At 33.0% G+C, this 26,455-nt stretch overlaps 1 protein-coding gene across 1 annotated transcript; it reads right to left on the bottom strand.

The window, feature by feature from the left end:
* Nucleotides 1-640: 640 nt before the first annotated feature.
* Nucleotides 641-26,455, bottom strand: LOC134265452 (tyrosine-protein kinase HTK16-like). The gene is made up of 19 exons (XM_062747655.1): nt 26,128-26,455; nt 14,236-14,415; nt 13,930-14,073; nt 12,260-12,331; nt 11,213-11,328; nt 10,048-10,188; nt 9,476-9,581; nt 9,263-9,330; nt 6,942-7,079; nt 6,667-6,796; nt 6,453-6,539; nt 6,083-6,204; nt 5,767-5,869; nt 5,369-5,451; nt 5,120-5,263; nt 4,459-4,647; nt 3,941-4,032; nt 3,718-3,844; nt 641-3,290 (listed from the first exon to the last, which is right to left on the bottom strand). The coding sequence occupies exons 1-19, from the start codon at nt 26,336-26,338 to the stop codon at nt 3,084-3,086; spliced, it is 2,460 nt and encodes an 819-aa protein (XP_062603639.1). The 5' UTR covers nt 26,339-26,455; the 3' UTR covers nt 641-3,083.

The following is a 26,455-nucleotide window of genomic DNA, read 5'->3' on the forward strand; positions in this document are numbered from 1 at the left end:
TTGAATCTGCACTACCTGGGGATGCTTCCATATAAATAAAATTATGGCTTTGCTGTTCTTAGAAGATTTTTAAAGAATTTTCCTATATATTTCTATATAAAACTTTGGTTGGCCATTGTGGCCCCGCCCTACCCCCAGGGGTCATGATTGGAACAAACTTGAATCTACACTATCTGGGGATGCTTCCATATAAATATGAGCAATCATGGCTTTGCTGTTCTTGAGAAGAAATTTTTAAAGAATTTTCCTATATATTTCTATATTTTGGTCGGCCATTGTGGCCCCGCCCTACCCCCGGGGGGGAACAAATTTGAATCTACACTACCTGAGGATGTTTCCCCATAAGTTTCATCTTTCCTGGCACAGTGGTTCTTGAGAAGAAGATTTTTAAAACATACCACCAAATTTTCACTAATTCTAATTAGGAGGGCGTGGCATTTAATTGAATCCCCTTCACCCAAGGATGCTTTGTGGCAAGAAATGAGAAGAAGTCAAAAATGTGAAAAAAGACAGACAGACAGCTAGACAGACAGAACGCCAGACAAAATGTGATCAGAAAGATGAGTTAGGTGAGCTGAAAAAGTCATAAACATGGTCAGGGAAACCCAAAACCTTTAATAAGAGGGCATAAAAACTGATATTAAAAATTATCTTTTATTAAAAGTACAAAGAGATGACATACAGTCATTCAAAGCAATACATTGAAACAAATTCTCAGTTGTATCAAAATATAAAATTCTATCGCGTGTTCTGAAACATAACAAGTGCCCCCTGCAGTTGCACAAGACTAGTGACTGACAACAGTTTAGTGCATTAATAAACATGAGCTATATTTAACGATATAATTAAACACATTCTTTAATAATAAAAATGTTAACAAAAATATATATGTGTAGATAGATATACATGCTTAGTATTTAATATATAATTTTCCCCATATCAATGGAACAAAAAAAATAATACAGAACCATGATGCTTTAGCAATCATATATTTCTGTAAAATAATATGAATTATGATAAGTGAAAAATAGAAATTTTGATTGCAAAATACTCAACATTTTGTTTCTTTCAGCAAAATATACATACTAACACCTTTAGGTGCAGATTTGGTGTTCTTATTCATGTACTGGGTACATCGATCATTAAAATATAAATTTCTACAATATTTGTAACCACCATTAGCACTAATTCTCTCTTGCCCAAATCTAACACATGATCTACATGTACATTGGTCTAAATTTTGAATATCTTGAAAGGAATAATACAATAAATGCATCAAGCCAATATGAACTAAAAAATTTTTGTGCAAAAGTTCAATGCATTCCAATGAATATTTAAATGTTTGTGATTTCATTTCCCTACTCAGAAAAATATAAAAAATACTAAAGATTTCCATACATTATGAGAGAAAAATATGTTTTATCATTGGTCCCACATGAAATTAAAATGACTAACATTATCTTCTACAAGCTCTCTTATAAATCTGTGAAATGATTACAATTCAAAAATCATTTTCCTTGGAATGACGCCTATCTTTATGATTTTCAACAGACGGAGAGAGTGACAGTAAAGAACAAGTAAATCAAGTCTTTTTTCCTTGCAAAGATATTAACAAGGAATGAAAATCTAAGTGTTGCATATGTTTGTGTTGGACAAAATCACATAGGAATACAGCCACAAATGACTGAATAACCCAGAACACAAAATAAATAAAACTGAGCAAAAGAAATTGACTGCCAACCATGTTCATGTTTATAGCACCTTTTTAACAGAAATAAGCACTTGGATCCTCCTATAAACCGATTTGCTCTCTCCAGCACAACAGCACAAAAATTTTAAACAGTGATATTATTTTAAGTATACATTACACTGTTCCAACTTTAGATTCAATCAACATGCATTATACAACAAAGAGAGAATGATTTCCAACAAAATTTTTATCACTGTTTCACATCTTTCCTCCTCAATTATGCATATTTCTTCTTATAAGATGAAAATGTGTATTAAAAAAATTATAATATGTGCTGAAAATGGTATAAATATATTAAAAAACAGAATGTTATTATGCAGAAGACAGATTTCTACAGAAGCTACGAACTGCTCTGAACAATTTCCAGCAAGCAAAAAATTTAAAATTAATATGGAAGACTAATCCTTCCTGTGTTCTACTCCATAAAAACACTTGACACATTATTTCCTTAGTGTTTCACTTTGTACTGTGCCATTAAGAAAAGAAGAAATACATTGTATATTCTTGATTTTTTTCTTGTAGATTTTTTAAGAACTGACAGTACCTGCTGTATCTGAAATTTTGTTAACTACAAATCAAACAGACTTTTCTTAGCAATCGTTTGTGCCTGCAAAGAAGGACATGCATTTCAAATAATTATGGGATTACTTGATAAGGGGCATAACTCTGTAAATCATTGTTAGACCTGGAATGTTCAAAAAAATTAATTGGAATGGATAACAATTAAAAATGCAGAAGTTGCAACTATCAATAAATGCTCCTCAAAATAACAATCAACAAGATAATTAGTTTTAACAATACATCAATATAAGTATAAATCAGTAGATGAATAATTTTCATTCGTATTTTGGAACTGGTCAAAACTGGTTCATGCTTTCTGTTTTCATGCTGGTACTAAAAAAAAAATTTTTTTTTACAACAGAAAAACAGGTATTTAAAGAATTTACTTTAGAAGATGATATATCTGCTAAACATCCAAGCATCCAAGCAATATTTGGAAATACTTTTTGAAAAACCTTTTGAATATTTATGTGTAATATGCAAATGAATCCAATAATTTTCATTCTCATGAGTGGCAAGAATATAAGTACTCCTGTAAAAATGATTTTGTTAAAGATGAAAAAAGAACATACTGTCAAACTGAAGTCAAAAACAAGCAAAAATGAACGTCTAAAAAACTTATTAAAATTAATATAGAGTACAAAGAATTCAAAAATAAAATTCTGTAAAGCTATGAATTTCAGTGTCATGAAGTCAGATCAACTGACTAAAAATAGCATGATTTACTGGCTAGGGATGACCCCAAAAAAGGTCAAAGGTCACATGTACACAACTAGTTTTTCCTTGACTTGTTCATCCTTGCGAGAAGCTCCCCCACTGATGCGTATTCCTGGTCCACCTGAAAATGTCTATACAATTCCTTGAAGTCTGGTCGTTTAGCTGGGTCTTTGTGCCAACATTCTCTCATCTTCTTGTAGCAGGTTTCCGGACAGTCATCAGGCTTGCTGAGTCTCTCTCCTGACTCAATGAACTGCATGACCTGTTAAAACAAAAATAAGATCAGAGCCTACAGAACTTCAGTTCTAAAACTGAAAATGTCTCTGTTTAATGCTTTATTCACTACAAAGAAACTCTAGAAGTCCAAATCTGTACAATATGATTCCCATTCAATGGAGCATCTATCCACCATTACCATACACAGGGAAATTTTTGCCTTCATTTTATGTTTACCCTCTTTGCCTTTGATACAAGTGGGTGAATTTAAGACACGGCAAGTTCAAAGAAGACAGTGTAAATATTTGAATTTGGACGAATTTAAAATGGAGCAAAATTGCTTGCAAATGTGAAAGGGCAAAAATAACACTGGGCAAAAATAATGCTAACCTTGTTTACAGTATTCCAGTGAAACCAGATATATAGATAATAACTTGATGTTAAAGTAGAGAATTAACTTATATTCCTCATACCTCTACACCTTTTTTGTCTCCGTAAGGCTGGTCCCCATAAGAAAACATTTCCCACAAAGTGATGCCAAAACTCCAGACATCTGTCTTGTGGTTAAATTTTCCATAGTTCACACATTCTGGTGCGTACCTGTAATGGATGTCAAAAATAAATCCAACTCCAGACAATTTTGCAAACTGCATGAAAATAAAATTACCAGTTTCAGGTACCAATATAAAATCCTACCATTTGATTGGCCAGCGCCCTCCTTTGGACGCCTGATAGTAATTCTTCTCCTCGGCGAAAGCCCTCGACAACCCAAAATCACTAATCTTCACCTGAAAGTCAACAGAAATACACTGATGTCAGTAAAGCTGAGTAAAGAAATACAAAAATATACTTTTAGTTCTCAAATTTTGTAGGAACTACAATGATTCTACACAAAAGTTGAACAAGGTAATTTCTCTTTTGTTCCCCTCTTCAATTAGCCATTCATGTGCTGTTTTGTACCTTTCTTACTGATCACAAGATTACCGGTACTTCACAAGATAGACTTCTATCTTCACATAATACATTTTTAGGCATTTGATAATTATAAGTAAGACTAATGCTGGTATTGCTGGGGATCCTACCTACTGTATATGCTTATAAAAATATGAGAACGAAATTTATGCAATCAGAACATCTCACCAAAAAAAAAAATAATTTACAAAATTAGGGTGAAAAAATTTGAAAGTCTTAATATTGTTAAAACTTTTCATCACCTGTTCCAAATTTTGGACAAGGATATTTCTAGCAGCTAGATCCCTGTGGACTATCTTCATAGTCTCCAGATAACACATGCCATTGGCGACCTGTGAAGCCCATAGGTACATGGTGGGGTTAGCCTTAATATTATTCCTGTGATCAATCAGGTAATCTAAAAGGGAACCCTTGGAAATGTATTCTTCCACCTGAAATGTTATAAACATACAGTCAAGCATCTACAAATTTACATATGCCTTTTGAAAGATGGACTAATACATTACATTTGAGTGTTCTTTCAAAATCAGCTATCCTGCACCTACCAAAGATGTATCATTTGATAAGATTGATAACTCTTGTATTATAGTTATGAACACTTTTCAATCATTTCAAATTGTTGACCTAACAATTTCATTCCCGACAATATACAGCCAAGAGTCAATTAGAATGTGTAGACTGTTCTTAAATTTGACCTCAGTTTAGAAAAATGCATACTGTTTAGTTGATCAACTTTATTAGGTCCTATCATAACTTATGTTGAAAATGGTTGAATAGGCTAAATGTTTATAAGCAGAGATGCATACTTGTATCAGGAAATACCAGCTAACAGAACTTATCACACTCTGCTATACCAGACTTCCTCATAGAGCTACAAAAGTGGACAAAATAAAATGCTCTTACCAACATGAAGGGCTTTTCACAGATGCCATACAGTTTGACAATACACTCATGGTTCAACCTCTGCATGAGTCGCGCTTCCTCCATAATGCTGGTCAGAGCACCCGTCATGGAGTCATCGTGGAAAGTCTTTAAAGCTACCTCAATCTGAAACAAGTGTAAAGTTTACGAAGAGAGAATTATAAAATATATGTACATGTGACAGACGATAACAGCATTACAGAAGTTTGTTTATTATCCACCCTGACTTACTTGCATAGTCCTAAATTTGGCCTTCCTCTGGGTATAGATTCCTTTTTTAACAGCCCCGAATTCTCCCTGACCAAGTTCATTTCCTAAAAAAAGTACAAAAGATTATTCAACTTAAATTTCATTTCCAGCGTATTTTTCACTCCGAAGTGGGATGTCATTCAAATTGGTTTTTACAATTCTAAGAATTTTTTGAAACTTTCAAGCAAACTTTCTCATCAATTAGAAAACTATGATGGTTAAAATATGTGAATTGAAATAATCCAAAATCAAATCCTATATCCTACGTACAACAAAGTACCTCAGTGTAGGTGAACAATCAATCTATTAAAGCAAAATGCATTTATAATTAAAGCATAATGGACGAAGATCTATTCATTTGATTATTACAAAGATCTTACCAACTTTAATGTCTTTTTTATCAATCTTCCTGAATTCATCCAGACTACTTTGTCTTTCACCCATGCCTCCTCTTATACTGGATGTAGAAGGCTTTGCTGGTGGCTATAAAATATCAATTTCTCTTTGAAAGATTTTTTGAGTTATCTCCCTTCATCCATAAACACAATAAAACTTGAATTTCGATTTTAAAAGTTTCCCTTATTTTCATTATTCATCTAATTAATAAACAAAATGAACTTGAATGCAGTCAAAAAACAAATTATTTGTAGCACCACTCTCTAACAGAATGTTGTGATGAGATAAAACTATACTTACATGGCTGGGAGGGAGAGGGGGTGGTTCATTTGTGGGGTCTGCATAGTACTCCTCCTGTTTTTTGTTACTGGGGTGATTCGGGTGAGCCGGGAGAACTGGACGGGGGTTAGGAACTGGTGGAGCTAAATACAACAAAATATAGCTCAATGGATAAAATTTAAAAAATACTCATGTTCAGGATGTAGTTACTGTTTTTTTATTTATATATTTCAGATATTAACTTCAAATAATAATAATACTAAAAATTAATTCTAGGATTTTTTTTATTTGAAAATCAAAAAACTTCTCTCCCATAAGATAAATGATTTCATTTTAAACTCAAGAGACAGATTTTAAATTAAAATCATCTTTAGATTATTTTGTAACATACCAGAGCCTGATGATGAAATCCTTCTGGACACATTATTAACATCATGTACATTATAATATTCTTCATCTACTTCTATTCTACGATCATCTACAAAGTATAAACAAACAGTAAATTTTCATTTCGAAAATATATACATTCAAGAGTTCAATTTTTTCTCATAAAGACAAAATGCCTGAAATACAGTGTTTCTGAGATGAATGTCAGAGCTTTTTACCAGTGCTTATGGAAGCCCGGAGTTTTGTAGAGAGACCATCACAGTATCGACTATAATGTTCTATTAACTGCTGCAGGCTCTCAAAAAATGGACCATCGTCAATGTAGTGTACCAATTGGTTCTCATAATCCTGACAAAAAATGCATTTGTTGTAATTCCACAAAAATTCATATTTCAAAAATAATCTTCAATTTTAAATTTTATAGCAATGCACTTTAAAATCAGTTTTGAAAAGTGAATACTGAAATGAGTTTTAAACGATTTAATAAACTTACCTTTACTTTAATTTCAAAATTAAATATGCTCTTTTTATGACAGAGTGAGATAACATTGTAGTTTTCGTTCCTTGTGCTCTTCCTGACCAGAAATAAACCCTCCTCCTTACGATATTCTTCTAACATTTGTGTAGCTAACTGTAAAAAGGAAAGCCATCAGATTTGTACATCTTAATAGCCACAACCTTAAAAAGTGCTATATATGATTGGAATGAACACATCAACTCATACTAAATGAAAATGGCAAATAGATGTACACAGAACTGTGACAGTCTTAAAATCCCTTATGTCTTAATTGCTATCTGGTAAACCTACATAAATAATATGAACAATGTTTTAATGAAACAAGAGGCCCATTGGCCTTATAGGTCACCTGAGTATTGTGTAACAACTTACAAACAATTAAATTTGGTTCATGTTTTAAACCAGAGGCCATGAAATTCACAGTTCACAATTTTGAAAGTGGCACCATTGCTTATCATAATTATTAACTTAGCATGCTTACTCTATTTACTTAATACCCAGGGGTAGATCAGAGCAACAAAGAGAAAATGCACTTCCACTTTATACCCAGTTGTGCACCTCACCCCAAAGGAACCACTGACCCAGGGGCCACATATTTTCAAAATTCAAATTTTATCATAATTTGGTTGATTAATACCAAAGAGCTGATTTCAAAGCATTAATTTATTTTCAGACTATGTACCCCCCCCCCCCCCTCTGACCCAGGGGGGCATAAAAAAAACAATTTGCTAGATGCACCTTTCTTCATCATAAATATATATACTTGGATCACTGGCATAAAACCCAGAAGCAAAGGAAAATATTTTCAAAGAATTAATGTATTTTTACTATATAATCAATAGAGCCTCGCCCTAACACCAGAACCCCTGACCCTGGGGTCATAAAATTCACAATTTTGGAAGAGGCACTCTTGCTCATCATAACTAGGTACTTAGTTAGTTTATTTAATACCCAGAAGCAGAGAAGAAGATTTTCAAAGAATAATGCATTTTCACTATATAATCAATAGAGCCCCGTCCTAACACCAGAACCCCTGACCCTGGGGCCATAAAATTCACAGTTTTATAGGAGGCACTCTTGCTCATCATAACTATGTACTAAGTTAGTTTATTTAATGCCCAGGAGTAAAGAAGAAGATTTTCAAAGAAATAATGCATTTTCACTATATGATCAATAGAGCCCCGACCTAACACCAGAACCCCTGACCCTGGGGTCATAAAAATCACAATTTTATAGGAGGCACTCTTGCTCATCATAACTAGGTACTTAGTTAGTTTATTTAATACCCAGAAGCAGAGAAGAAGATTTTTAAAGAATTAATGCATTTTCACTATATAATCAATAGAGCCCTGTCCTAACACCAGAACCCCTGACCCTGGGGCCATAAAATTCACAATTTTAGAAAAGGGCCTCTTGCTCATCATAACTATGTGCTTAGTTAGTTTATTTAATACTCAGAAGCAGAGAAAAAGATTTTCAAAGAATAAATGCATTTTCACTATATAATCAATAAAGCTCCGCCCTAACACCAGAACCCCTGACCCTGTGGCCATAAAATTCATAATTTTGGAAAAGGCACTCCTACTCATCATAACTACCGGTATGTGCTTAGTTAGTTTATTTAATACCCAGAAGCAGAGAAGAAGATTTTCAAAGAATAAATGCATTTTCACTATATAATCAATAGAGCCCAGCCCTAACACCTGAACCCCTGACCCTGGGGCCATAAAATTCACAATTTTATAGGAGGCACTCTTGCTTATCATAACTATGTACTTAGTTAGTTTATTTAATACCCAGGAGCAGAGAAGAAGATTTTCAAAAAAATAATGCATTTTCACTATATAATCTATATAGCCCCGCCCTAGCACTAGAACCCCTGACCCTGGGGCCATGAATTTCAAAATTCTGGTAGAGGACTCAATGCTCATTACATGCATGCCAACAGTTTGCCTGCTTGATGTCCAGGAGTAAAGAAGAAGATTTTTAAAGATTGTAATAATTTTTGTAGTTTTGGCCCCACCCCTCAGGCCCCAGGGGGGCGGGGACCACGAAATTCACAATTTTTGTTCCCCTTCACCCATAGATGCTGTATACTAAATTTGGTTGAAATCGGTTCAGTGATTTCAGAGAACAAGCTGAAAATGTTCAAATGAAAACACACGACACACGAAACACGACGCACGACAGACGACGGACGAAAACGGATAGCAATAGGTCACCTGAGTTACTCAGGTGACCTAAAAATGAAGTAATTCAGACAGAGAAGAAAAGTGATGATAAAACTGTGTGAGTGCCTTTCTGTCCAGGTCTGAGTGGTACCAATATTCCTTCTTCGTCCTTACTTCTCTTCTATCAGGAAATCCTAAAGAAAAAACATCAATTTTTTCTTCTTTTTTTTCTCAGTGTGTTTTGTTTAGTAATGATAAGTTCAGAGAGAACAATATTTATATTTGCCCATTTGAGGATATGGCTATTTAGTAATTAAGAACTCAAGTAAATCCACATACTAAGGAGAGGAATACAGTCTTGTCGGTTGTATCTCAGTGCCAAGTCCAGTGGCGTCTGTCCGTCGTCTGCCCGTGGCATCATAGGGGCATGAAATTGAAGGAGCTTCTGCAAAAGAAAATGGAAACAAACTCACAAAATACGTCCATAAATCTGCTAAATACAAGTATTGCTCAAATATTCATAAGCAAATTTGTTTACCTGAATAGAAGCATTATATAAATGAATCAAAAAATAGAAACAAATTATATTTGTCCTAGAATTTCACTTCAAATTGCATCTATATGCATTAAATAAACATGAATAAATGCCTTGCCTCAATTTTCTTTCCTTTTTAAGCATCAGCATCTATTGTTCAACTAGTAAATTTTTACTTTACTGATAGTGATTTTCCAAAAGGCAACTTAGTTGCCCTGTTTTAAAATTGCCCAGATACAGATGTTATGAAGAGATAATGCTCTCTTCTTTCAATTTGTCCAGTTTTAATTTGTCAACTTGCAACAATGGCAAAAGGGATGAATTCCCATAAGAGTTACCTCTCTTATCATAGGGACAGTGAACCTTAATCTCTTACTTTTATGCACTCTGCATTGCCTTTCATGGCTGCTTCATGCAGAGCCACCCAGCCAGTTTTGGGAGATCGAATTTGAGGATCTGCTTTTCCATGCTTTATAAGCACAGCAACAACATCGGGATAGTTAGCTGAACAAGCTCTCTGTCAAAATAAACATATACCGGTAAGTGAATCAGTGCTGTCTTAATTACTTATTTTATACAGCAACTGACTTCTAAGACCAAAACACATTAATTTTTCATACAAATAAATGAGGAACTTTCATAGATTTGTTTTACTGATGACATCAAAGAATATCAGAACTATTCTATTACATGTAAAATTTTGAAAGGTAAAAAATAAATTAAATCTATTTTACTGGAAGTATCTAAGAATACTAGTATTGGACTTTTACGAGTAGCGCTGACTTTTACAGTTTACAGCTTACTTTTACACTAGAACAATGTACGGAAGATCTTTTACGATATAAATATTTAGCTCAACATTTAATTCAACCAAATAACGGGTTATTTCAAAGCGTAAATCGGTTGTCCTTAAAGAAAACGACAACCTCCCTACTCTCAACTCCCGGTCTTCACATGTTAGTGCCCCTAACAACATAAGAGATACTACCTATGACCACTAGAAAGGTGTTCTTATCTATTATCAATTCTGTTCCTCCATACATGATGCAGGTTTAAATGCCAAGTAAACCGTCAATTGTGAAAATCAGTGCTTCTCGTAAAAGTCCATTAGAAGACATACTTGTAACGGTGTGAAACCAGAAAACTTACACAATTGTACAGGTATGACTAACATGTAAAGGTATGACTTACATGTAAAGGTGTGACTTACATGTATATATGTGATTTACATGTAAAGGTGTGATTTACATGTAAAGGTGTGATTTACATGTAAAGATGTGATTTACATGTACATATAAGATGTGATTTACATGCACTGGATTTAGTTACTTGTAAATGTGTGATTTAATGTAAAGGTGTGACTTACACGTAAAGGATTTACATGTACTTACACGTGAAGGTGTAATTTTAATGTAAAGGTGTGATTTACCTGTAAAGGTGTGGTTTAAATGTAAAGGTGTTTTACATGTAAAGGTGTAATTTACATGTAAAGAAGTGATTTACATGTAAAGGTGTGATTTACAAGTAAAGGATTTACTCACATGTAAAGGTGTGAAACCAGCCCTATCTTTGGCATGAACATCAGCTCCTTTATCAATTAATTTTTTGGCGATAGAAACTCGACCATACTTAGCAGCATCATGCAAAGCTGTGGTACCTAAAAAAGGCAATAACAACATTACATTCATATAATACAAAGGCTTTCGAGGAATGTGTACTACTTCATGCCAATTGTTTGGTTTTTATGATAAAATTAAGAAATTAAAAATTTTTAATCTGAGAAATCTGTTTGATAAATGGTTATCTCAGTTCTTGGCAGAATAGATTTGAATATCTATCTGTTTTAAACCACTGGCCCTGTGCAATGAGGAACTGCTGAAGATGTTTTATATCAACTACAATGCAAAACTTGTCAGACAGTTTGATTTAAAAAATTACCCGTAATCATACTTGTATGTAGATGAACATGCACTGAACATTTCTCCTAAACTTCAAGTTAATGACCTCTACCCTGAAATCTGATTGCTATAGGTCAATGTACGACTTAATTGCTTCAATAATGTAGCCCTCTCTGATTACTGTAATCTTTATGTTCTCTCCCAAAAAAGATTTATGGGAGCCACTTCAATACAACTATACTACTGCATGTTTTGTATCATGAATTGTTAATACTTTTTCTAAATAGTGTAACTTTAAACAAAGACAACAGTTTTAGCATTGTTTATGATTCTGTAGTTTTCATTTTGCCTTTCACAAATTTTAAAAGTGGATTTGCATTTTTTCTTGTCTTTGGTGCATCTTATATTGAACAGAACAATGCTGCTCTCTTTTATCCGCTTAAAATTACTTTCTTATGTAATACTGTATACAGGGAAATTTTAGCCCCCGTTTTATTTTCGCCCCTTTCGCCCTACTCTCATTTGGGCGAATTTAAAACGGGGCGAATTGAAACAATTTAGTATAATTTCATAAACAAAACTATGAATGGGCGAATTTAAAACGGGGTTAAATTGTTTGCAAGCGTGAAAGGGCGAAAATAACACGGGGCGAAAATAACCCTGTATACAGTATTTTATCATCAGACTTACCTAAATCATTTTTGGCATTAATTGAGGGACAAAGTCTATGTTGTAATATACTGGTAACTGTCTCTTCATTTCCTAAAACAACAACAACAACAACAAAATAGAATTTTTACTGAGTGGGTGTAAACAAAAATATGTTCACTCCATAGGAAGCTGATAAAATATTGCACAATGTCCTTGAAATTAATATGTTAGAGATGTACGTGAAATTCAGCACAAGGAAATGAAAAAAATGTTTCAATATAGTGACAGCGAGATGGGGAAGCCATCTATTTTATTGTATGTGTCAGAGAAGTACCATATATTGCTCCAACAATACCAAATGTTTAAGAAATGAATTTAATTTTTGAGAATTCATATGAACTTCATTATAAATATGCAGGCGTGTAGTTCATGTACCTCATGAATTCTCAAAAATTAAATTCATCTCTTATACTTACATTATTTTTCTGATGACTTTACACATATTTTTGTCAATCATTTTTTTTTTTATTTGCACCTTTTTTTTTACTTCAAGTACGTCACAATGAAAATATTCATACTCATCCCACTGTAACTTATGAGAACATGAACTTTCTCTAATTTGCAAAGAATCTAAAGGAAAAATATTTAGAAATATAAATGCATTTACTACTTTTGCCTATCAAAGTGGCAACTAGAATAAAAGTTATTATCTTAATTTGGTTTTTAATTGAAGAAATTTTAACAAAACTGATAGACAGTACAATGTCTAATGAAAATTCCTTTAATGAATCCGTTAATCCATGTACGCCTATAGGGCAAAATTTTATTCTCAAGATCGACAATCTTATATTACTGTTTAAAATCATGTAATGACTTATATTATATAACTTGTATAGAATGAATGAAATGTATAGTGAAACTTGTCTATACTGGATGTTGTGTACACTGATATCTTGTCTAATATGATGTAAACTTAAAAGTCCCTTAATACTCCAATTGTTTAAAATTTTGTCTAATGATATCTGATCTGGCAAATTTCTTTGGAAATAAAGTAAATTACAATTATAGTGAATGGAAATACTGATTAAACCCAATATAGTGAATATGTGGAAATATAGTAAACCACACTTACAGTGAATATGCTTATACCGAATTGACACTTATAGGAAAGTGATCATCATTCCCCAATGGCTATTAAATATGTTGTTAACGTAATGGATATAATGATCTATAAGCTTATAACCAAGGAAAATTGTCCATCCCTGCCAATTTGTTTTTATAACTGTGTTTTACTGTAACAGTGTCCAAACAAAAAATGTTTTACTGTAATTCATTCTTTTGAATTACAGTCCCTGTATGATTATAGTAAATTCGCTGTTTTAGTATTTTACGGAAATGAACAAAAGAATTTCCTGTCATTGAACACTTCCTAATAAATCAATTGACATGTTGTTAAAATTAAACCAATGCATCAATGATTTTTGATAGTTGTAGAGTGGATATTAAATTGCATTCTGTGTTTGATATTGGTCAAGTATATTATAATCATCAAATAGTTAAGGGACTGAATACAATATTACACAATATGAAGGTACAAAAATTATTCCAAATTACTTCCTAAGATGATTCGTGACTTGAAAATTTTTGGTTTGTAAGAGACACAATTTTTTTGAATTGCTTCAATATTTATGTATAGATAATTGTATTACCTTCCATGACAGCCCTGTGCAGTAGATTGGTGGGACCATTTAGCCGTGCCCTATCTGGGGGCGGGGAACCTTTACAATGCCTTGTGAGCTTCGTTATCAGCCCATTGGCTCCATTCTCATAGTAGGCAACAAGTTTCTCCAACCCTTGAAATAAATTGGTAAACCTCAGTAAAAAGTATCAAATCCGAAATCACACAAGTTATGTCCCTTTCAATAAATTCAATTCTTTAATCGGGAGTTTTATCTAACCTAGCAAATTCTATGGAACCAGTGGTGTTCAAATTAGACCAATGTATTTGGACTTACCTTGGGTAGTTGGGCCTTCATCCAACTTGTAATGCCCATCAAATACCTCTTTGATTTGGAAATGGAAAACTTTAGCATCATGAGTCACAGACACAACAAAATCTTTTTCTGAGCTGGTGCTGTCTCGTATTAGGTACAAGCCATTACTGTCTGTGGTTGACCCCTGTAAACTGGCCAATCCTGTAACAACAAACCGGGTCATGTTAAAAATACCACAATACAATTACACATGTATTACCAGATAAATTAATGCACATGTATCTAATTGGTAAATACCCAACGCAAAACACAAAAAATATCTATATTATTGAGATCATAGGTCCATTGCAGGCACAAATATTCTTTTCTGTCTGTCTGTCCCTGTTTATGCTTCTGTGTGCTGTTTTATCCTTGACCATAACCTTTGAACTGGGGAAAATAATGTCATATATCAGTCTTTTTATAAAATTGCTTGTTCAAAGTTCAATGAAAGGTCAGAAGTTTATACCAAAAAAAACTTAATCATTTTTTTGAAACAGACATCAAGTGTACAATTGCATGACTGTAAAAATGTACATTATTAATTAGCCTTAGAGTGGATAACTGAATGACCAGCAAGTGTCATTTATTCATCAAAATTAGAAATTAGTTCTATAAATCCTTTATTATAATAAGGTCTATCAATTATTTAAAAGAATTATCCCATACTGGTACATTTACATTAAAGTGTGCAATATTAGTATCAGTCCTCAGGAAGAATTCAATATTACATCATTCCAATGACCCCAATCATAATTGCTATGATATGCTTATTGAGGTTTTTTTTAAATTGAGGCTTAGGCACTGATTTATTTAACTCAAGGAATCACTGTCTGGTTAGTATAAAATATCCCATGTTCCCACTATCATTGATGTCCCTGGCATACTCTACTAACTAGAGAGTGATTCCGAATATTTCAATTTCATTGTGAAATAAAATTGTAAATTGAGATTTTCAAAATGTAGACAAATAGATTCAAATTACACAATTAGGCCTCTCATGTCATTTTCAATAGTCCCCGCTGAATGATGTCAGACACAAAGACAGCCAAACAAGGTTTACATGCATATTAATTAAGTCTCCTTAGCATCAGACACAAAGACAGTCCCACAAGATTTACATGCATATTAAGCCTCCTTACAATCAGACACAAAGACAGTCCCACAAGGTTTACATGCATATTAAGCCTCCTTAGCAGCTAACCTATCGATTGGCAAAATTAACATTACAATTATCAAGATATCAACTTATATAACTATAAATTTGAAAGAGTTATCACAGAGAAAAGAAATAGTTCTGAAATGGAAATATTAATTAAGTTTCAATTCTTTCTTGCCTAGTTGTCACTTGCATAATTAATATTGCCATAAAATGTCAGACCAAATGGCATTTTTCATTTACTGGTACAACTACAATGTTTGATAATTTGAGTGCATACCGGTACATCAGAGCTTAAAGTACACAAACTGGCGGAAACTCTGTCAAAGTTCAATAAAATGTCCAGATATTTTTAAAATACTAAAAATTTTCTAGGCTTTTAGCAGTTCTTTTTTTAAAGACATACAGGTAATAAAAGAACAATTTCTGCGATCAATGCATGAGAAGGGATAGGTCAAACAAAGAAACTATACTCATGATTTAGAAGTGCTTTATAACATTTCACATGTTTGAAGTTAAATCTCATGATAATGCATTCAAACAAGTGATTTAATTTAATCTTTGACATGTTTACAGATCATGTACATTTTTATGATGTCAACAATTTACATGTGATTTAATGGATTTAATTCAATTCTGAATTAATCCATATAACATCACGTTTATTTCCTATTTAAGGCTTTGAACCTTGTCTTCATAGTGAAATCATATGATTGAAAAGCATGTTCTGCTTGTTTTAAATCGAATCCAAATTTATAGCTGTCGAAATAAATAATCCCATGCACTCAAAGATAAATATACCCACAAATCCTACAGCAGTAAAGCTTGATCATTTTGCTGTTGAGGAAATTTTTCATAATTTGTCATCCATTATTTTGTCATATCTAAATACGATGTGCAATAAATTTTATGTCAGCACAATAATCCAGCAATTGAGGAAATTTTTTTTCTGTTTTTAAGCTATATTTAAAATTTGTCGTAGATAATTAAACTGGATAAGAAAATCATGACTTCCTGTTTCTAAAAACAGAAGAAAATGTATCATAGAATGCTGAGTGTTTATTTATATACTGGATTTCTGGGTCAAAGCAAATAAGGATGTACATATTTATACACTATGTCTACAGTCAGAAAAAAATGAGATAGATTTACTTTGTGTCTCAATGTACAGTAAATACACACCTATAATGAAACTGTTACATTAATGAACTGACACTTACATCAATGCGATTTTCATTTACTGTGGCTTTTAAATATATGATAATGTGAATTTAATAGATATGTATACATGAATTATGAATTAAGGCTATAATGAAGCAAAATCCTCCGACCTTGGCAGTTTGTTATAAGTATGTTTGACAGTATTATAGGTCATCAAAGAAAAGGTCATTTCTTTTCATTTTGTTTAAATTAAAAGCTTTTTCTAAAAATTCTTATTTAAAAAGTACTATTAATTTTCTGAAATCAAAAATTATCATTTCAAACTTATCATAAGTAATTAATTCATGCTGAAGAAATTGTATTAATTAACAATTACTTCCTTTCCTTATGCTGTGTCTCTAGAGGTTGACTGCATGCTTTACTGAAAACTTGATCAGCTGTGTACACATATATTATTACTATATACATGTACAGTCCATTCTAATGCATGGTTACAATATGCATTCAATGAATTTTTTCCTCAACTTATAATATATGGTATATAATTTATGCAGATAAGAGGTGCATGCTAGCACATTGCATGCACAACTCATGGAAATTAGTAATTATATTATGATCAATACCCTGGAATTACTGCAATTAAGCTGTTACGAAAAAAAGGAATTAAAATTTCCAATTGTAGAAAAATATGAGAATAGATAAATGAACGCGAAGTTATAAAATACTAATATTATAGAGGGTCTGAGCTGAGAGGTAAATTTAACAAAAATTTCTTAAAAGGAATTTGTCCACCACATTTGATTGGTTTCTCACACGTACTCTTTTTGAGGTACAGTCTTGAAACCGAACAGTTGCCAATATTTACCTGTATTTCCTACCTAGAGTTGTACTTGATAGGGATCGAGTATTTACTCGCACTGTGTAATTAAAATTGAATGATATTCAATTGTTTAAAATGATAGTGTGCATTGATAGGTTTAAGATGCTACAGAGTGTAATATAGCAGAACTTGTTCATACAAATATTGTGATAACAAAATGTATCATATAAGATGGAGAAATGTATAAAATTTAAAATGTCCACGTTTTAAGGAATGGTGATGCCTTACCAATGCTGCTTTATAGGTAAAATATGCAAAGCCTCAATTGCAACAGATTTAGATGCAAAAGAACTTGCTATATATGGTAAGCAGTAAGTAGCCAGGGGCAACAGGTTTTGCCCGATTAAGGCCTTGATAAATAAATTGTGTGTTTCTGGTTCCCCGACCAACCCTAAAATATATGACCCTACCCTGAAAAATTTATCCACCAATATCTTTCCGGAAGTAAACAATTCCAGTTTTGCTCGTAGAAATCCTAATCTCAATCACTTCTGTGTATGAGGAAATGCATATTCTAAGCATTCTAAGCAGAAATGTTTTGACAGTTATTTCCACTGTGAAAATCACAGCATGCTTACATTGAAAATGTTAAATGCAATTGAAATAAGATGTTATCCCTACCTACCCTATTTTTTCTAAGGTTGGACTAGGAAACACTATTTATTTAACTTGGCCTAATAGAAGAGATATATATATGCATGTATATATTAAAATTTAAGTCATGGAAATGCAAGAATTACTTGTCCCAGAAAAGCATTTTTTTGTTTTGCAGAAAAGCTTGACACCTAATTGGAGAAAATGTGGAACTTAAGAATACAATTACTCTGTAACTTAAGGTTCATCAATACTTTGATAAGAGAGATAACTCTTAATGACATGTCTATTATTCCTTTATAGATTTGCCAAGATGAAGTGTCTTTTTTGTCCACTTTTGCCCCACAGGCTATGCTATAATTGTTTGCATTTTTCTTATAAAATACATTTCTTCTGGAAAATTGTTAAAGTTCAAGCAATATTTCATATGAGAGAGCAGAGGGTTTATGAATCTTATATTCTCTGCCCTTGGCAGGACTTAAGGTGAGAGTCCAGGGATGTTCAGATAGTTATTTTTAAGTTCATATTACACGTAACTAAATACATGTACTGGCAATTTATTTTTTTTTTCATTGTACAAAGTTGGTGAAAATTCGTTAAAGACCTTCCTCTATTAAATTTCAGACATTTAAAAATATACAGCTTATTTGGCTCAATATTAACATAAATTCAAATTAGTATCCCATATTATTCCAACAGTTAAAATCAACAAAGTGATATCCCCAAAGAGATTCTTGAACCCGGTACCAACTGACACTAAATTAGAAATTTTATGCTGCATGAGTAAAGAGTTACAGAAAATAATGTAAGTCAATGCTTAAAATAAAAAAATTCAGTGAACCAAAAATGATTTATCCCCAAAATAAAGTTTGACTTCCCATGCAAGTATGTATGAAAAACTGAAGGGGATTTTTGATATAATTAGAGAAGACAAATTCATTAAATATTAAATCTCAAGATCTATATTTTTCAACACCATTTAATAATGGTTAACACTACCATATTTTTAATTAAGAAACTTTGCACATTGAGATACTAGTATATTTATTTGAAAAATGGTGTTTGCAATCACCTATGATTTTTAAATAAAATATACTGACATTTCTTTTTAGACAACTCAGTAATTGACATAGAAGCTAGGGTACTTCTTTCAGATATTCCTAATTTTTCATGGGTACTTTTCAATGTTAAATCGGGAGAATAATAATTTGTGAATGGACGGTTGATCAATAGATTTTACACAGATTTCAGAACCACAGAAATAAAGGGAGTAAATTAATTTTGCATGTTGTGCTTCCTGAAAAATTACGCAATAATGATTCCACATGTATCAAAATCAAACTGGGTTAAGACAAATCATAATGGCCAGTACTGTATGTTGGGTGGCAATCAAAAATAATAGAGCTATGGTCAGGATGGAGATAACAATATGAAGGATTTTTCCCTCATACAGAGATGTCAAGGATAAATAGAATTTGTGTTAGTGTTCAGGAAGAGATAGGTACAGTGGATGTCTCACATGCCAGCATAAAGAAGAAACTAACAAAGAATTCTAAGTGCTAAAACTCTTATATATGCAGATATGTAAGGAGAATTTTCTTCTTCCTGTACATTTAGCATAAAGGAAAGATTTCTAAGAAAATGAAAAGGGGATATCTCAGGGGAAGATGACGGGATACCTCATGGGGGAGCTGATGAGGGGATACCAGTATATCAGGGGGGAGATGAAGAAGGGATACCTTGGGGGGAGGGGGTTTAAGGGAATTTCCTGGGGGGGGGGAGGGCTGATGAGGGGATATCATCAGACATTTCAGTAGTGAAGATGAGTTGAAAAAGCACCTGTTAAGAGTTTAGGTGGTACAAATTTGAGTCCAGGTCTGTCTTCTCACTTTTCTTCCTACATTTCAATGCTGAGTCCTGACAGTTAACATGCTCTTACTCAACAAAATTCTGGTCAGACAGTTTTGATTGTCAGTCAGGACAGATAGCTAGAGCACCTGACTGGAGATTCAGAGAGCCCACGATTTTGATTTGAATCTCTCTGGTTTATCACATTTTTCCTCTCCCCTTGTTACATTTCGTGCCATATGACCATGACCTGGAAGTGAAAAGTCAAAGACCTGCCTGGGAAAGCCTGGGTTGGTATCTTTGGGAACTGAAGACCTTTAATTAAGGATCAGGGATTGACTTTGTGGTCAAACAGGCTCAATCACCTGTGGCCAGGTAGCTCAGTTGGTAGAGCACCTAACTGGAAATTCAGAGGACCGAGGTTTGAATCCCATATCAGAAAAAACAAATAAAATCAGGTCTGGTCCATTTCATTTTTCTCCTCTCCTGTTACACTATTACAGAGGTGTCCATGGATAAATATAAAAATGGCAGCAAAAATTATTTTATCTTGAACTTCTTCAATATGTAGGAAAATTACCTTATTCGAGATATGAAAGCATTTGGTGTTTATATACTGTGAGGTCACCTAGATAAAAAGAAATTTTATTGAACCTTTGAGTCTAGATCTGTTAAGGTTTGATGCACCATAATTATCGAGTATAAGTCTTATAAATTTTTCCAAACTTTTACAAGCTTAACTTGTCCTGACATCCAAATCAATCCTAATTTTTCTTGTAACATTTACTTCACATTTTTCTTTGACGCTCTGTACTTGCGTTGCAATTTTGTGATTAATTCTTTCAGTACTATCCACACATTGGTATAAGTTTGTATACACTTTTATAAAAAGTGTTCTTAATTTTTGATGTTTTGAAAACTTAAAAGATAAACTCTCATTTCTTTTCTTCATTTAATTTTAATTTAATTTATAAAACTAATTTAAAGAAAAGAATAAATCAACATAATGAACAAACTGTTCAGCTATAAGCAGAAAAGGGGAATGACTCTAAAATTAAAATTATCACTTGTTTTTGAATTTTGTTTAAATTTCAATTGAATTTGCTACTCGCTAATTAAATGAAAAGTTTTGGGGGTTAACGTGATACAAAAACTGTCAAATCCTACAAATCCCATTCATAATGCAGGAATAAATACACTGTAACCCCACTGTATTTATACAAAATGGACTAGCCGTGGAACTGTAGCACTCTGGTTGATAAAATTTAGTCAATCAAACCAGAGAGCTACAGATGCAAATATCAAAAACATTTACAGTGATGATTTTTGTTGCATGCCATGGATATTACTTTTTTTATTATTTGCACCTTTCCACTAAAAGCATGGTATCTATCTAATAACCACAGTTTAGATAACCGTGATATTTTTTTAATTCATAATCTTGATACTTTATTTACCTTTCAATAGCCTGTTCAACAGTCCCTGACAGCATGATTCCTGAATATGGATGTTGGAATGTGAAGTTTATGAAATTGACATTCCACAGCCAGATAGCTTTTAAAAATTTCTGAATGATAATTAAAGTAACATGACTGGGAGTGTTCAATATACTTTTTGTCTCGCCTGCGACGAATGTCGCGAAGCGAGACATAGCGACCATAGATTCCGTCGTCGTCGTCGGCGTCCAACTTTTGGTTAACCCAAATGTCAAAGTTTTATAAACTGCAATAACTTTCTCAAATTTTATTCAGTCTTCTTGAAATTTGGACACAATATTCAGTATGGATAAAAATTTATATCCCAAGTATGATTTTGAAAAAAAAAATTCAAATTTTTCCGTATTTTTTCCTTAAGTTGGACTTAGTTTTTTCATGATAATTTATGGTGAAGACCTATATTCCAGCAACTATAAGTTATAGGGATATGATAATTAGTCAGTGGATACATCATGGGTAACCACAAACGTCAGTACCAGAATTAGGTCATCTTGACCTACATTTTTCTGCATGAGTGACTTTGGTTAAATTTTTGGTGGAGGTCCATATCTCAGCATCTATAACTTATAATGGCATGATGATTTGTCATTGTACAGGTTATAAGTAACCAACAACATCAGTACCAGAATTAGGTCATTTTGACCTACATTTTTCTGCATGAATGACTTTGGTTAAATTGATAATGGAGGTTCATATTTCAGCAACTATAACTTATAGTGGCATGATAGTTAGTCAGTGGATACATCATGGGTAACCACAAACGCCTGTACCAGAATTAGGTCATCTTGACCTACATTTTTCCGCATGAGTGACTTTGCATAAATTTATGGTGGAGGTCCATATCTCAGCAACTATAACTTATAGTGGCATGATAATTTGTCAGTGGATACATCATGGGTAACCACAAACGCCTGTACCAGAATTAGGTCATCTTGACCTACATTTTTCCGCATGAGTGACTTTGCATAAATTTATGGTGGAGGTCCATATCTCAGCAACTATAACTTATAGTGGCATGATAATTTGTCAGTCTACACATCAGACAGCAGGCGAGACACAGGGTTGCGGGCAACCCTTACGTACTTTCTTGTTATATATAAAGGGATAAAGCTTTTAACACGGGGAATGCAAATAATACAAAAAATAATGCCTTTAGTGTGCAATAAAAAAGAGTTGCCATAAATTGATGGTTTTTACAATCCTCTGATTGCCTTTGAATGATCTGTAGCTCTCTGGTTTGTCTTCCAACTTTTCTCTTCCAGAGAGCTACAGTTCTGCAGCTAGATCGAATCGTGTATGCTCAGCATAGTTTGGGGATCCAAGTCCAACTAAGAACTTAATCTTGCTAATCAACAAATAGCACAGACAGCAAAAACTGGAGACAGACATTTCTAGACTTTGTATGCATGCATTATTTTTTTTTTTAAAAAGTTTAAGTTCTGTGTATAATGCTATATAGGGCAAACTGACCATGGTTCGGACGGTTCTTGTTTTGCTTACAAGCAATAAGCTGTTGTTCCGAGTGACAGTGGTCTAGACTCTTACTATCAACTGGAGAGTGTTTTGGTACCTTTCGGGTTTTATCAATTGTCAATATATCACCAAAACACTAAATACCTCTGTTCCAACTAGAAGTTAAATTCATCAAGCGATTTTTACCATGGTTCGAACGTATCTGACCAAGGTTCGGACATGATAATATATACAGTAAACAAATGTTGTTTTTTTTAATAACAGATATGCAATATTTACAGGCTCGTAGTAGCGAGAGGGGGAGCCCCCCTTTCTAAAACACGTCCCCTTCTTTTGTTGTAGCATTGTTACATCGTAGTGTTTTGGTAATGCATTCCGGTATTTGATAAAATTTTAAAGTGAAAGAAAGTTTGACCCTCCTTCGAGTTCGGACCATTTTTTTTTTGTCGTTCGTTTGCTGGATTATTTTTCAAATTTTCTTTTCTTGTGAAAGTTTTATCAGGTAAGTCGCATGACATAATAAAAAACCTCCAATAAGATTTTAATCATATTTTCCCATTCCTAATAAAAATCTGTTGTTGTTGTTGTTGTTGTTTTTATTATTCTTTATCTCTCTTTCCTCTTTTTTGTGTTCTAGTTTGTCTTTATAAGTATCAAATGACGTATGGTGAAAAAAGTTTCATCATATTTGGGCTTACGTCGCAGTTTCAATTCAATAAAAAAATCATCGCCGTAGTCAGCGGTATCAATTCTGATATCTGATAAGTAGGTGCTGAGAGAGCTTCAAGCAACTGACAATCGTTTGAGTTCGTCTGTAATTTGCAATGAAAACACTGATATATTAATATTAAAGAAACAAATTTTTATTGCTTGAGCACCCCTCCCATTTTCTTCGACTGTAACCTCAAATATGTCGAAGGTTTCCTCCAAAAAACGAGACTGAAATTGTGGCATTTAAAAAAAATAATGGTATTTAAATTTTATTGATTTCGTTAATTCTTGCTCTCTCAGTGCATATTTGGAAGGCCATGTTTCACTCAAAATCACCATTTGCGTCAAATAACACTGCATATTCCAGCAAAGTAAATATAGTTTTCCTTGCAAGTTCGTGTTCTGTACTCAGTTAGCTTCAATCTTTTCGTCTTCAAGGGAAAGCTTGGGCTTGGCATCGTCTCCTGCTAATTTAATTAGGCACTAAGAGGGATTCGTATAGGTATAGATCTATACCATTTCCAGTAACAAGGTAGCGTGTTTTACAAAGTGTTAACCCCCCCCCCCCTCTCCTCGAATATACACCTTAGGTCCAAGGATTTTGTTTAATGACATGCTGACATACCATTAAGAGCTGATCATTGTAAGGATAACCTAATTAACTTTTATCCCTTTTGTTTTCTGTTTCCATATAATAAAAGAAATGAAAAATATCTGTTTTCTGTTTTTTTTAAAAGTGCAAGCAATGAGTTTTAAATGATTACTTTTCGAATTGAATTGCAATTTATTTTTGTTCGGGGTGTGTTCTTCAACTTTCTACTGCCTTTTGCAGGTTGCCTTTATGAGAGCATGGACCCTCAGTTAATTTTCGTTCTAAATAAATGACGAATATGCATGGTGAAGATAAAATCTTTTCTCTGCATGTCACTGCACGATCTTCATAAACTGCAGTAGCATCAATGCATGTCTTTTTGATTATTGCGCTCATATTTTGAACAAATAATACACTAGTTATTTAGCATCCAAATACATGGAGTGCATATATACCGAGACCATACACACCCTTTATTTTGACGTTTTCCATTTTTGCTCTAAACTAGGGATTTTTATTTCATTGTAAAAGAAGTCTACAATTAAGAAGTCTATGTATTAATGAAAGATGTAACCGGCACTTGCTCATTTCTAAACCAATCAAAAATTCTTGGTGCTATATAGGAATTTCTTTTAAATGCTAGAAATTCTGTAATAATATTTATGATTAATGAATTGATTTAAATTTCAATTTATTAAACATCATTTTACTCAATCAAATGAATTAATTAATTTTATTATACCAAAAAAATTGCAAAATGCATATAACAATATCATACGTTTGAGGAGCCCATCCTCATTTTGACCGATTAAAAATAATATAGTACATGTATGTACATTTAAAATGTATACATTTTTTTTTATATTTACATGAAGTGTGATTTTTTTAAAAAACAATATTATTATCCGTATGCTTTGAATATCAATCACGTGATTTATTTACTCTCCGATTTTTTTTCCCAATTTTAAAAGGCGATTTTAGGTCAAGATCTAGTAAATAACTTTAGACTAATTGATATTGATTGAAAGAAGATTGAAAGAAGAGGGCATGAACATACTAATTATCGTTTTCTGAGAGACTGTAGGCAATCTTGATACATTCCATTTGTCGAATATGTAAAAAACGCCCATATTCATGACCGGTTTTCTTAATTTTTCATTGAAAATGACAGTTTAAAATACAGTTTTTCATCTTGTTTATCTACAGATTATGCCCCAAAACACCTTACGTGTATTTGGCCAAGCTAAAGTTGTAAAGCATCAATAAAGGAATTTATTTCTCAAATTTGATAAATCTGTAGGCACCTTTCATTTTCTAGATCTTGACCTTAATTAAGTAGCTTGAACTTTGGTTTGAGCAATGTACGAATCATGGTCATTTGGTGTACGAACCCAGGTACATTTATTTTTCAGACTTCGAGGAGGATTTCACAACAAATATAAAAAATAACTTATACAATTTTTGACTAATAGGAAGGATTAATCACTTAGAAACGCAATAGAAATAATTCATACTGGTTTAATAAAGCAGAGCCTCCTTCATTTGATTTTACTTGCAAGTGTTTGTTTACTTTTCCCGTAAACTGCTGACGTAAAACAAACTACACATGCCCTAAAATCGTAGCGCCACCACCAAGTATCGAGTCACGTGATAAACACGGGGTCTTGACTAAATAGAAAATCTGATCGCTGAGATTGAAAAATTTCCGTATTATGCTGAAAACAGATTTATTTAACTGACAAAAATAACGGTAAAGTTGTCCGAACCTAGGTCAATTTTTTTGTCTGTCCGAACCATGGTCAGTTTGCCCTATAGATTTAAAAAACATGAGCATAAAATCGATGCATAATAACATTTGAAATGGAAATCACATCCTTCTTGCTTAAAAAATCTCCATTTCAGCATTTAGCATGTTTGCAAAATACCGACCATACATAAGACATTCAATATGAATACTTACCCTCCTTTAAAATGCTCTCTGCAGCTTCTCGTGGAATCTTTCCATGGTACCATGAAATTGGGTCATCTTTGTTAGCATTGTTTCGTTTATCTTCCTCGAGAAGTTGGTCCAAGTTTGTTTGTTTTAGGTTTTCTGTGACGTTAAGAAATTCGCTCACAGGGTCGTTTGCATAAACAGAATCATACCGTTCCTCGTCATAAGTGTCATCCATCGTTCATCTGTAGTCTTAGTGATAAAATCATGTGTGTTTCGCGGATTTATTCAATTCTCGTTTTATTTTACTTTTCCACTTCCTGGTTCCATGCCGTTTTGTTGTATCACGTGACTC

Source organism: Saccostrea cucullata, unplaced genomic scaffold (assembly GCF_032062105.1).
Source record: "Saccostrea cucullata isolate Sc308-1 unplaced genomic scaffold, CSIRO_AGI_Scuc_v1 ctg970, whole genome shotgun sequence".
NCBI lineage: Eukaryota > Metazoa > Mollusca > Bivalvia > Ostreida > Ostreidae > Saccostrea > Saccostrea cuccullata.